The following is a 14,960-nucleotide window of genomic DNA, read 5'->3' on the forward strand; positions in this document are numbered from 1 at the left end:
TTGCTCAATTGTCCACATAACTGTATTGTATGACTCATGCAGTACAGTTATGTATCTAATTGATACAATATGGAAGTACAACACGCAGCAGCGGCACTTTGATCCTCCCACACAAAGTACAATAAGGATAGTTAATTAAAAGCACTGCTGCATGCACATACAATATGGAAATAAAAGCATGAGGGCATGGGCAAGAGATTAATATAGCACAAGGCAAAGCCGTGTGCTTTATTAGGCTCGAGACCAAGCCCAAGTGCTTTTATTTTCATATTGTACAAGTGTAGCAGTGCTTTAACTAACCATAACAGCTTTAAGATTTTGTAAAAATGTGAAAAACATACTGTAGCTAAGGCATGTTTGTGTCATGCTGTGACAATACATGAACCTTTTCAGGAGGAACACACCATCTATGCCAACATCTTTCTTAGCCAAAGCTCAGAAGAAACACTGCAAAAATTGAAATGCTCTACACATATGAACGTGACATAATTTGTCTGCCAAGTCAGTATAAAAGAGATGGTGGCTGCATCAGTATACCCAGGGGAAAAAAATCTAAGGACTACCTGGCTAGACATGGTTTGACTGGAAAGATTAAGCTATCATCTGATATGACAGAGTCACAGATATTTGCAGAGATTTGTTCTGTATTTAAGGAAGCAACAAAAGGTGACAAACTCCAATTTTCTATTTTGCAGCCAACTGGATCATCTGCAAAATCTTTAGCAATTCCAAAGACCAGTGACTCTTATAGATGGTCTGCAAGTGGAGTAGCTGGAAAAAATGCAAAGGTTCCCATTTACATTTTGGCAGAGGAGATGTTGAAAGTACGTATGTATAGACATGTTTATTATGTATAGTCATTCAGTTTTGAAAAGGATACCTTTTTCACACAATATTGCTACACAGCTATAATTTTAAGTGCCAGCTGCTGCATTTATTCTAGAGATGTACCGATTCAACTTTTCTGAGCTTTACTGATACCAATCCGATCTAGGAAATTTATTACCGATCTACCGACATTGTACCGATCTGATATCAGTTATTTAATATGATGACTGATCTTGCACAGGTAGTTCTTTAATAGCACTTTATAATCTCAGACTAAGCTAATTGGTCAATTGTTAGCTGAATGATGATCACAGCATTGTTACTGGAGTCAATACCAATGGTGGTGTGGCCTCAATTACACCACCCAGACAATCAGCAGTGACAGCACCCACAAATATTTTAATGCATGCTCCTTGTAGGCTGTTGTAGCAGAGATTCTAATAGTTTAGTCTATTTGATATGGTGTAGCACTATTCATTGTTTTATGCCAGGACCTCTGGTAAGTTCAAGAGTAAGTTTCAGTATTTAAAACAACCAACTCGCGCTTACTTATATGGTTTCTCATAGTTTCAATGGAGAAATAGCACTATACTTTATATGATAGAAGGAGTCTAGTATGTTTGAAGAAACTTTGATAAGAAAGATCGGTATCATGAACCTGTGGCTTCAAAAGAAAATCGGTCCTACCAAATTTTGCTCAAATTGTCAAGATCAGCACCAATCCAATACTAGATTGGTAGATCGGTACATCCCTAATTTATTCATTATAAAACTGATTATCTGCCTATTATAAATATGACTCCCATGGCAGATTCTTCAAAGCTCATTTAAGTCTAGTGGAAGGTACTATATTTTATAAACCTTCAATCACTGTAACTCTAAGAGTATTGACCAGAAAATAATGAAACTTTAACAGGTACTATTTAGGTAGCAAAAAGCCACAAAAGAGTTTGAGAAAATACTAACTATATAATCAGGTTTGTATTAGGGATCATGGAGGTTTGGACTTTCCACAAATGGTTGCTATGAACTTTTCTGCTGAGTAGTGCTGTGAACTTGCAGAGTTTACTAAAACCGGTTATTGGAAGGTGAATAATTGGATATTGACCAGTTATTGTCTGATTGTAGATTCATAATGCTGACATAATAATGGTCATTACAATCACATATTTACACATGCTTTGAGGTTATGTTATGATGTTAACACCTGTCAGCAGCAGTAATTTATGGTTTACCAAGTGGGTGGACAAAACTGGTTTAAAGGCTCCTTAGCCAATAGTTGGCTTGACCTAGACAATTCTGGTTAATAACCAGTTTTTACTGCTGACTGACATACTGACATGACTGACTGATCCCTTCAGATCTGTATAACTCAATAACGGCTAAAGGTACAGGCTTGATTTTTTACTGTTACAGGTCAACATGGTGCCTTTTGGCATATCGAGTATGTGCAATGCACGCATTATGAACTTACATTTGTCCCCATTCTTTCTCCATTACTGTGCAGGCATTGATTTACGGTAACATGTAGCACAGTAGAATTATCTGTAGTTTCTGTAGTAACTGGAGAAGTGCCGCTCGTACTGTTCTTTATTTGTACCACTGTATAATGGGTAGAACATACTTGAAATGAAGTGGAGTGGCTGCTTTACTTATCAGTAGTTCGGACGCCTGTTTAGTCGTAATTTAGAATTGGTAATAGTGGTACTTTTGTAATGCCATGTAAAAGGTGGAACAAATGAAGCAGCAATTATCACTAGTGATTGATGGTTGAGGCATGCCTATGTCAGGCTGCTATAATGGCTATGTCTGGACTTTTGTCAGCTTCTGGCATGGATTTGCCTTTGGTGTTAACAATATAATTGATTTTCATAACCCTGTCACACTTATGTTATATGATTGATATGGTAGTGTGAAGAGGAAGGGATGTCTGAAGAAGAAGAAACTGCATCATCAGGTCTACTGGAAAGTCAGACATTGCAGACATCATCAGGTGTACCGGAAAGGCAGACACCGTCAGATTTTATTGTAATTCCAGATGAAAGGCAGATGAGTCATCAAATAGAATCAGAGAAGGAAAATCAAACAGAATCTAAATACAATCAAGTAATATACCACATACAATGAGTACTGCATATCAGTATGCTAGTTAGAGTAGTATCTGTACATTTCATGAAAGTTCAATGATGCATACATGTTGTATAGGATGACTTTAGATTCGGTACTGATGAAGAGTTTGAGCAGTGGCTGGAATTTTCTTACAGTCCTATGCGTCCACCATTTAGTCCAATAACACCACCGCCACCTCCAAAGAATTCTAAAAGGTATGCTATGTACACTTGACTATTTAACTAGATGTTTCTCATTTTTTCCACATAGCAATAAGCTCTCCTCATTACAAGAGTGTATAGAGAATCTGCGACAAGAGAATGGAATAGTGATTCCAACAACAGACCATGATTGGTTTGAGATTGACAGAGCAGATATCATGGTCAGACGAAGCGAACTGGTCAAAGATGCTGTCAAAGAAGGCAGGAAGAAAAGGTTTAGTCCATCCAAACTGATCAATGTAAGTATTAAGCTTTTGGTTTACAACTTTTTCAGTAAAATTATAATTATTGTGTTATTTTGTTAACACCTCAACAGTGACACTCATGATTGTAAAATTTAATTTTCGATGCATGTTAACTGATTATGCATGGAGTTGGGTATTTGATTATGAACGTACACATCTGCATACTCATTAGCTTATTATAGCACAGAGTTTATCCCATAGTTTTAATTCACTTTAATGGAACAACTCATATGGATGACCAAAAATTCAATTTGCAAATTGCATTCAGGGTAGAAAATGGATGATGGATTGTACAGAATGTATATAGTATATTTGTATGAGTGTATTTTGCATAGGTTACTTTTGTTGGTGAGCCTGCAGTGGATACAGGAGGACCCAGCAGAGAGTTTTGGTATCTGCTAGTGAAAGGAATTGCTGCACAGTATTGCCGAGGTATCGATGGAAAGTTAACATTTGAACGAGACATCCAAGCACTGCAGGTGTGTTATGTGATGACATGCATGTATGTGTGTGTGTGTGTATGTGCGGTTAAGACAAGGCAACATAACTGTACCCACTAATCATCTTATCTAGGGTCTCCCCGAGGATACTGCAGTTATCTTTGGATGGGCAGCTACAGACATATGTGTGTGTGTTTGTGTGTGTGCGTGCGTGCATGCGTACATGTGTGTAAGTGAGTGGGTGAGTGAGTGAGTCACTGGCTGAGCTAAAATGGTGCTGAAATTTCTGAATTCGTGACCGGATCTACAAGAATCTCACACGTTTACAGAAACCGAATTTTAGGAGTAGAGTACATTGCAAACGTGAAATTTTTCTGTAAATTTTTGAGCACCCATTTAGTAATGGAAAAATATGCCACTGTAAAATTCCTCACCCAATAGAATTTCTAAAATCTCATGTCAGTGCTCTCAAGGAGATGGAATATATAACTATTAGTTTATCTCACATTGACCTTATGCTGCCATGCTACGTATATCGATTAATATCAATATAATGAGTGATATGATATAACCAATCAGTTATAGTGATGGTTGCATTGTGTAATGCAATGATGTAGGGGAGACCAGACATATGGTATTCAGAATTTAATTCAGTTATGTGTTGGTGATCAGAAGCCTCAGCCGTTAACACATAACTTATCTGCCTACATGGTAACGTGATGATGTAAGTTTCATCTCCATAATAAGGAAGTTATGACTATATTTTTTTAACACCTGTAGTTTATTTCCCTACATACAAAATCTATTGTTAACTTTTGGGACTTAGATATGGGTTGACCATTCCTTTGGCTATCTAGATAAGATAATTTTTGAAAATGCATGAATGTGGGACCATTATAATATTGTGTATTTTTATAAACTCTTCGTGGGACTTTTGCACAGTTGGTCACATTTCATTTTATAGTTTCTCTGACTCTAGTATCAAAGACAGAAACCTTATTTTACTGGAACCTAGGTTGGCAGTTTTATTTTGTATTGTGAAATCCAAAAATGCTTTTCAATTATTTACTACTACAATTAATAAGTAGTAGACTTTTGTCTGACTGACTACCTTGTAATCACATGGGAATTAAATTTGCATTTCAGGTGATGATTAGTGTTGGGCGGCATCAAATTTTACATCCAGTATCGGATATAATAGCTTCAAGATAATATTTGATATTCTGCATTATTTTTAGTACAATTGAGTGTATGGCTTCTTCCCTTCTGTGTCAGCTTCAACTTCAAACCATGTCCAGACTGATTATTTACTGTCTCCTGTAATTGACATTCCTGTAATTGACATGAGGTTATCATCACTCAATAACTCATGTTGCTATCATCCTTACTATGTTCTACATTGTTACTACTGTGTGGAACATCTGAAGAACCACATGCCATTTTAACATGCTTGTCTGTCAGGCACTTGTGGCATGCTAGACATCTACAGCTGTAGCAACGCAACAACATTCACAGCTTTCACCCACATATTTAATTACAAATTTTATTTTCATTGTGGTTTCTCCTTGCACTTTTATTGTGTATTGATCCTTATTAGCTTGTAAAATTCCTTGTTTAATGTTACTACCTATAAAAATTACAAAATTAACACTGCTTGTTTTTACAGGGCTATGATTATAAAATCCTGGGAATATACATTGCCATGTCAATTGTACAAGGTGGCCCAGGTTTTCCTTGCTTTCTGCCAGCAGTATATAAATACCTTAGCACTGGAGAATACTTATCCAATTATGTCAATGATAGTGATGTGCCAGATGCTGGAGCTAGACAGCTGCTTCATGAAGTATGTGTGTTATTTGGGGGATATGTTACAGTGGTATTGATGGTACATATGCATACACTTTAGCTGAGGACTGCTGACAACGAAGAATCAATTGCAGGCACCTTTCAATCTGAGGAGGTGATGGGATTGTTAGGTGAAACAGGATACAAAAAACCACCAAGCTTTTTGGAAAGATGGGAGATGTGTAGTTCTATCAAAAATTATCACACATTGACTAAAGTAAAAGCCGAAACTGATCAGTTTATGGAAGGATTGGAAGCATTGGGTGTGCTACAGATGATTAAAGACAACGAAGAATTGATGAAGGTGTTCTTTTTACCACAAAAAGAGAAGTTAACCAGAGGTAGGCTGTTACTTGCTTGGAAATTTAAATGACTATGCATGCTCATACAGTGCATAGTACGGATCACAGAACTTACAACAATCTTCACTAAGAAATGTTGATGCCTTACAATGTCTTCACAGTACCTTAGCAGTATTGGTTAGGTATACTGAAATGCTTTCAAAAAATTTGTGGATAACAATTTTTACTTAATAGAATTTTCTACTGACTTACTGATTACAGTAACTTTAGACAAGCAACCTAACTTACATAGCTTAACTATACTTTCTAATATAGTTTATTACACAATCACTACAGTTCTTTCTGCTACACTGCTTATACCAGGTATTATCAGGTATCACACACAAGTAACTGCCTAAATTTATTTGAGTCATGCTGTACAAAGTGGTGGGAACTAAAAAAAACAGCACTTAATATTGAATTGAGGTTAAATTTGTTTGTCACTGGATGACTAACTAAGTTATGGACAGGCTAAAGTAGAGCAGAGGTGGGTGTTTTGTCACTAATAAATTCAGGTAGTCCTCGTGTGACAGCTGGTATACTGCATAGCTAGTATACTGCATAGCTAGTAATTTTTAATGGGTTTTTATTTTTGGATCTTTCAAAGAGGCCCTTCTCTTTGAAAATAAACTCCCACAACAGGTTGTTCTTCGAAAATAAATTTCCACAAGTGAAACAAAAGATCCAACTTTAGGCACATTCCTCAAATTTTAGCTCAGTATTACTGATGATAATGGGTAAACTGTATCATTTCTGTGCTAACAACCAGAAAACAGGTGATCCAGAATGGGAATTGATGCCATCTGCTCTAGAATCTATGGCAGATAGCTAGCTACGATAAAAAAGCTAGTTAATTTGGTCCACTCAAGATTCCCCCAGTCTTCTCTCCAGTGCACAGGGATGGGGATTACTCCATCAGTAAGTCAGTTTTTGGAAATTGTGACACGATTTTCCGCTTATTTTCAGACTTCAAAATATGCGCTCATCAAAATTAAATTCTTCGAAATTCAGATTTTGCTTTTTGTGCAAAATTGTCTGGTTCGAAAATAACCTGCTATATGGTAGACCCATTGCAAGTGAATTGTTGCCATAGCAACATCTGTCATCTTGGAGTACAACTCATTGTGCAATCCTGATAGCGTAGGAGAGTAGGTTTAACCTTTGCTGTAGAATGCAGAAGCAGCAGCTATACTTCCTGGTACTGTTTTACTTTTATAGAAAGCAATGCTATCAGGATTGCAAAACGGGTTGTACTCGAATATGGTGGATGTTGCTATGGCAGCAGCTCACCTGCAAAGGGTCTATAAGTAATGTAGCAAGCAGAAAGTGTTCTGTAATAAACTATATTAGTAAGTGGATTAGCTAAGTTAGATTGTCCTGAAGACTAGTGGTTAGTTTAGTCTTAGATTGCTGTGAGGATCGAGTGTCATCATGATTACAGAGTTCCAATGAGGTGAGGGGTAAATGTTATATTAAATGCTATAGTGTACAAAAATAATAAAAATTGTTTAGAATGTAATTTTCATTTATTCTGTTGTTCAATGAATCCCTTTGTGGAGTGGTGTTTAGAGGCAACATGTTGGCAGGCACCATTCATTATTGGGGCAGTCCCTACTACTGCGCTATTTGATAATGGCAACTATTGACTGACCAAAACAGTACTGGTATCTACAATGAAGTTTAAACACAGGTACAAGTAAATCCACTAGTAAATCCACTAGTACAAGTATTGCCACTAGTAAATCAACAAAATGTACAAATTTTAGTTTTGTGGCAAAGGCTTTGCTGCAGCATAGATTTAGAACAGAATATCTGTGCAACATCATTATAAACATGCATGTGTATTACAGATTATTTCAAAACATTACTGGAACCACAGTTTTCGTCTGCTTCGTCCCCATATCGAGCTGCTGATGAACAAGCCTATATATTTTTCTGGGATTATTTAGATGAATGTGAAGGTATTGTATTTCTATGCTCTTGTTGACATAATTACTATTTGTACATGTAGATGGTGCCATTACAGTAAAACAGAGAATTATACAGCTAGGTGACATCCTCAAATTTTTTACTGGTGCTGACCAGCAGCCAGTACTTGGCTTTAACAAACCTGCAATATTGCAATTCTTGCATGGAGAAGGAGAGATGTATGCCACATCGTCAACATGCGATATAATTCTAAGATTACCCACATGTCACAAAGAGTACACCAAGTTTGCAGAGAAGATTACAGAATCGCTTATTAATGAAATCTATGGCCATGTTTAGCAATCAGATGACGATGTTGGTTACTGACAATTATTACAATTTCCACTTAAGTGATTTCCTACTGTATTTACTGTCATATCATACAAATCAGTTGCAAATTGATCACTATGTTGAATTGGGTTAATTTGCCCACTAAGCATGGTTTGTAGATCATCACAGGGTTTAAATTGTATTCTAGGTACTGAAACCTGCTCGTTAGGTAGTACTGATTGGTCTGCATCTCCTAAACCTTGAGAAGAGTGTAGCAGTTGTGGCTGACTGGGATAAATATTCTGTTCAATTGCACCTCTAATAAAGAGTTGGTTTGGTGTCAAGTTACCCTCAGTAGACAAATTATGATTGTTCCAGCACTCTGTAAATTCTTGCAGTACAGTGTTAAGTCGAGGTAAATACACATAATGTAAACAGAATAAATCCACTTCATTTAAGGGGTTAAGTTGGCCTCTATTTTCAAGGTTGTAAAATGTGTCATAAAATAAACTTCCCACACAGCGAAAAACATCCCTCCATAGTCTCTCAATCCGCTCATTATGAGTCGAAGATCCTGTAACCACAGCTGACAAGCTGTTGTGCTGTTCTATCATGTAACGCCAAATTTCTACATTTTCTCCACCTAAATCTGTTCGAATGCGGGTTGGCAAGCCATGGATATCTACTGCAGAAGTAAAGTGGCTTAACATAGTTGTGGCTCTATTGTTGTTGGAGCACTTCAAAAATAGCACCAGCCTTGAAAAGCCATCTATAGCTCCATGTATAACAAACCGCCACCTTATTAATTTATGGTTACCATCCACGTGCCACACCATGTTTGGTCCAGCAACATTGTATACTCTTCTGCGAACAGTGATACTGCGTCGGATTGCTGTATTTTCTGGATCAACACGATGGATTGAGCTTCGCAACCATGACCTTGGAACAATGATACCCAGCTGACACAAATGACCTGCAAGTAGCCGTTCACCATCATTAGGGTGATTATGTTTAATTTTGATCAAATAATCATCTAAATCATTGTCAGAGATGTCACTGTAAGTGCAATCACTAGACAACCCTTCTTCCTGTAGCCTTCTGTACAAAGTGGCTCTACTAATATCAAGTACTTCTGCTATATCTGTGAAAGAAAATCTTAAACTTCTTAATAATTCGACTTCATCCATGTTTACTTGCACCCTTGGACGTCCACTGATTCTGAACAAAGACAAACATTTAGCATTGATTACCACAGCTACGTATAATGGCATGATTCAGTAGATGTATTATATATTCAAAGTTTTCTTTTTTGAAATTTTGCACAACACTTATATACACTACACAAACTATAGATATTTTGAAGAAAATAATGTACAATGTCCATATAGCTAGTAATAGATAATAATGTAGTGTATTCAAATTAAATACCAAGGAGATACATCAGAGGTAATAAACAAACTGTGACAATTCCTAAACTAAAATTGCACAAATACATGCATCAATGCACAAGTATTAAAATGTAGTAATGAAATAACTTGATAGATCAGTCACAGCATGAATTGACTGTCCCCTTGTAATGTTAGCAAATGTAAGTGAAGCCGATATCAAAGTCTGACCTAAATTAGAACTTTGTATAATAAATAAGATTCCCTCCAATTGGTTGAAAAGCCAGAGATGGTAATTATAACGTACATTACTTTTCAGTATAAGCAAGCGTTAATAAAAATTAAGCGGCTCTATGATATACTTTCTCAACTTTCTCTAGTCTACAACAAACGACTGTCCCCATACAGGGTTGCCATATTCAAGTATTAAGTTATATACTTCACCAACATGTCAGGCTCCAAGTAATCAAAAGAATTCTTAACAATCCCCAAGCCCTTGCAATAATCTCTGTATAATGTGGTCAGGTGGCTATCAAATGTAATCTCATTGTGGTGCAGTTACAATGCCAATTACAACAACACAATTAAGGTAGAAAGAGTCTAATGTGTTGCTCCAAAGTGAAGATTTTTACACTTTGAGAAGATGAAATTCAACTGCCACTGAAGTGACCACTCGTATGTAAGTTTAAATAATTTTGGAGAACTATGTGGGCTTCTTATATCACAAGCAAACATATATACCGTATTGCCTTGGATAATGGCCTGGGTAAAAAGTTGCCTACACGTTCATTTCGCTGAAGTATTTTTTCACCCAGGACAGGGTGAAAGTTGCTCGAAAGAAATAAATTCCCAGGCCACTATTTGAGACAATACGGTAGTATTAAACCTTAAACCTGCATAGGCCAAACTCTGGCTCAATTATGCATGCCTTGCACAAAATGCTGTAACTTTAGAGACATTAATTTTATGGCTACACAATTTACATCATTCTACTTGTAAGGATGTAAATGAACCAAGGGTTTTTCCCTAATGCTAAACAGTGAGGAACCATGTAAATAAATTTTTGGCAAGGAAACACACAAACCCTTTCCATACTTTTGTAAAATGATCAAACTCGGCGGTGGTTCCCATCAACTTGCAACAAGTTCCATTTGTTGTGCCATAAATTATTCTATCAGGCCATATACGACTCACATGAATAAACCCACAATCAAAATTAAAGATGTTGCAAGAATTTCAAAACACAGGCACGACTCTGTTGTTCATCACTTCATAACAAGTAAGCTGCTGTAGCTAGTGTTCATTTAACCTTCTCCAAGTATACCACTAAGCCCAGTTAACAGGCTTTTGAACTATGTGTTGTTTTAGGCTGTAGCAAATAATTTAACCCACCAAAGGTTGCCGTGCATGCCCATATTGTGCAAACATGCACTCCACAAAAATTCTTTGTAGGTTTAAGGGTTAAGGAGGTAGCTACTTTACATGGTTGTTACAGTGTGACTAGACTGCTTTTACATGGGGAATGACTCAACTACTAAAATCCACTGAAATTTTTCTCCTTAAGGAGAACTGTGCATGGCTATATGTGCACAAAATCAGAGTCTTTGCTAAATAATGGTAGCACTGCTCTAGTTTGCTTAATATTACTTGATGTGATAAAAAAACTACACTATCCTGTAGAAAATTTCTACTAAACATTTATTTTTGTCAAAAACTATCCCTGTGTGGAATCAGCTTCCTGACAAATTGTGAAAAGTAATTCAACTGACTCTTTTAAGCATAACTAATAAATCATTGTAATTGTCATTGCACAACCTTGGCTGAGTGTAGTTTGTGCAGTTTGGGGTCATAATTATTTGATTGTGCCTTCACCACCCAGTCACATACATGCATAGCCTCACCAGGGGGTTGTCGCATTAGTGTATGTACTTGGTTGTATGTGACCCGGTACAATAATAATAATAACAAAAAGAATGTAAAATAACTTTGATGTACTGTTGCACCAATAATTGTTTCAATAATTAGTATTGGGTCCAAGGGGTTGTCACGGTTGTATCCATTTACTGGACTGGTATATTTTTGGTTTTTGCACATTCTGTGGTTAAAATTTATTGAGTCTCACAAGTCCAGGGTCCTGAGGAAACCTACAGCCCACTACTAAATGCTGAATATGAGCAGTAGAGTATGCGATAACTGTCTTTTAATATTTTCGCTGTGATTTATTATGTCCTACAACACTTATTCCCTACCCTGGTATACAGTAATGCTGTAGGGAATGTATATCAGCAATAATTAACCAGCGATCGATTTGCCAGTTGACAATATCCTTTTAGTGCGAGCTCAAAACTTGAGCTAGCATGGATGCACTTGTTTTCAGTGCCGTGGGACGCAATGATTATAATTAAGCACACGCTGAAAAAATTTCTAATCAGTAAGCCTTTCTCCAGAAGTAAAGGTATTGCAACGTAAGACTATACTATATATGGCTTGTTCCTTGAGCTCACACTAAGGATATCTTGTCAACTGGCGAGTCGATCACTGGTTAACTATTGCTGATATACATTCCCTACAGCATTACTATACACCAGGGTAAGGAATAAGTGTTGTAGGACATAATAAATAACAGCAAAATTATTAAGACAGTTATCGCATACTCCACTGCTCATATTCAGCATTTAGTAGTGGGCTGTAGGTTCCTTGGCTTGTGAGACTCAATAAAATTTAACCACAGAATGTGCAAAAACCAAAAATATGCCAGTCCAGTGGTCCAGTCCAGTCCAGTGGTCCAGTCCAGTATTCCCTTCCGGTGAATAGATACACAAGGGTTGTCACTTTGGTACTCTGTAGGTCAATCTGCAACCGCAGTCAAAGTCTTTACCAAGAATATTTCACCTTGATCTGTAATTGGAAGCATTTATCAGTGATTTGTCTTAACCGCTGCTTTATTCCCTCTTTTCCAATGCATTTGTGCTTGCAACTTAGTGTAATAAGTTCTTAGTGCACACTACCAACAGTTGTGGAAGAAACATCATTACTGGAGCTTTGTAGAATCTGTGAGTTAGGTATAATTCTGTTTTAAAATACATAAAGTTTTCGGTTGTACGGCTAACTCCTTGTCCTCTCTTGACATTGTACAGTGACTCGGTGGCTTTGACTGTTCACTTTGAATTTGACTGCTGTCACAGATCTACCTTCAACAGCCCGATGTGCTATGGGGGAAGACTGGACATAGCATTTAATTGAGTTATGTTTTGATGCTTTAGTGGTGACTACAATTAAGGTAAACAGGTTTTAGGCCATGCCCAAAATAAACTGATGTTTTAGATTTCTATGTAATGCCAGTCACTTGTCTCAACTGCATAACAGTAGTGAAAATGTATTACTTACTTGTGGTAACTTAAATTGACATTTTAGAATTGTTTATCAATGTTTATGACACAAATAATGAGTCGTTTATGAATGATAATGATCAGTGTTAGTCTTGTAAGTGTAGGTTATTGGTATTGGCTAATTATGTCACTAAATATCGGTTATCAGAATTTGGCTATTGGTGCAGCACTGTTATTGACATTGATATCATATTAACAATGTCACTGCTCTACTTTATACGTTGCTAGGATGAATGTGAAGTAGCCATGTATGTAAATAGCTAGCTGACCTCATAAACAAGAAGTTCCTAAAGAATTATAAGGTGTATTATGGTCTTGTAAAATTGAGACCATACTGCTGGTCGGTACTTCCAGTGCCATAATTTGTATATGGCACTGTTGCAGACCACAGCAAGTGTATTGTCACTTATAACGTACTGGTTGCAGCTTTTCAGACCACAACGAGTGCATAAGTTATAATGCACCTACCACAGTGCAATATACAGATATTGCACTGGCTGCAGTTTGCACAAGTGCTGGCAGCTGAGACCACCACGACACTAGAGCTGAGCGATAGTTGCGATCTATCGATTATCGTGATAGTGAGTAACAATCGTGATAATGATAGTATGCAATCATACTATCGCGATATACCAAAACATCTCTCAATAACAGCAGCAAACATGATAGTGTTGAAGTTGAGGAAACTGTGAAAGTCCAGTTGAGCATGCACAACAAAGATTACAACTGTAATACATAACAATTTACCAATATAGCATTAGAAAACCAGATACTTAGTGTGTAATTGGATTATTTGTGTGTCATTTATGTGAAGTTGAGTGTCTTAGATAACTAGTAGTACTATCGTGATACTATCGTGATACTATCGTTATTGTGATATAAATGTTACTATCAAATCGTGATAGTGATAGTTGTACTATCGCTCAGCTCTACACGACACCTCACAGATCACTTGAATTCTTTTATAGCCTGACATGTAAAAGTCGATTGTGGACCATAACGTCACTAATACGTATAATGTTTACCAATCAGCCAATATAGTGATCAAAAAAGCCAATGTGGTGGACACAACTCTAGTCTACATATATATTAACATACTAATACACAGTGCCATCTGAGCCCACATTAAACTGTAGTCCATTTCAACAATGACTCACTAAAACTATTACATTCTAAATAATGCTCACCATAGCATTCAACTGTGGCAACCAGTTTTTGTCATGCCACTAGATTCAAGTTTAGCCAATGTGGATAGTAAGAAATTAGACTAGTATATTGTTAGTAGTTACGTACAATGGAACAGTTAGTAGTCTCGCCACCTAGGGTGGGTGGGAAAGCAATTAAACGAAAAGTTGCTTCGACGAGGCGGGACTCAGACAGCATCCACACACTGCACACATATATAGCCATTAAAATACATAACCTACCTTTCTAGCTCGCCTCCTGGAGGCTGAGAAGCCGCGGCAGAGCCATTGCTGACCAAATAACCACGTAAGCTGAGTTCTCTCTCTAGAGCTTCTGTTAATTGTTCTTGTAGATGCCTCCTTGCCATATCATGACACCTCCCATTCAACCAATCATCAATGAAACGCGTGTGACGGAAACAGCCAAGTGTATCCTAGTTCGCAAAATACTAAATCCGTTAAAATATGAACTATACTCTCATAACTATCGATATCAAATCTTAGATGTGATATTTCATTGGATAGAGTGTGTTACATTGATGTTTAGTAAATGTCGTCGATGTTTAGCAAATGTCGTCGATGTTTAGTAAATGTCGTCGATGTTTAGCAAATGTCGTCGATGTTTAGTAAATGTCGTCGATGTTTAGCAAATGTCGTCGATGTTTAGTAAATGTCGTCGATGTTTAGCTAAATGTCGTCGATGTTTAGCTAAATGTCGTCGATGTTTAGTAAATA

At 37.0% G+C, this 14,960-nt stretch overlaps 2 protein-coding genes across 2 annotated transcripts; one reads left to right on the plus strand and one right to left on the minus strand.

Moving 5' to 3' along the window:
• Window positions 1–719: 719 nt before the first annotated feature.
• On the plus strand, window positions 720–8,442 carry LOC136266517 (uncharacterized). The gene is made up of 8 exons (XM_066061529.1): window positions 720–824; window positions 2,740–2,934; window positions 3,034–3,152; window positions 3,208–3,397; window positions 3,739–3,882; window positions 5,750–6,029; window positions 7,880–7,990; window positions 8,041–8,442. The coding sequence occupies exons 1-8, from the start codon at window positions 816–818 to the stop codon at window positions 8,295–8,297; spliced, it is 1,305 nt and encodes a 434-aa protein (XP_065917601.1). The 5' UTR covers window positions 720–815; the 3' UTR covers window positions 8,298–8,442.
• LOC136266518 (uncharacterized) lies at window positions 7,561–14,909 on the minus strand. Its single transcript, XM_066061530.1, has 2 exons — window positions 14,469–14,909; window positions 7,561–9,485 (listed from the first exon to the last, which is right to left on the minus strand). Exons 1-2 carry the CDS (start codon window positions 14,591–14,593, stop codon window positions 8,318–8,320), a joined length of 1,293 nt encoding a protein of 430 aa, XP_065917602.1. The 5' UTR covers window positions 14,594–14,909; the 3' UTR covers window positions 7,561–8,317.
• Between the last annotated feature and the right edge of the window lie 51 nt (window positions 14,910–14,960).

The sequence above is a fragment of the Dysidea avara genome, chromosome 9 (genome assembly GCF_963678975.1).
Source record: "Dysidea avara chromosome 9, odDysAvar1.4, whole genome shotgun sequence".
In the NCBI taxonomy this organism is placed as follows: Eukaryota; Metazoa; Porifera; class Demospongiae; order Dictyoceratida; family Dysideidae; genus Dysidea; species Dysidea avara.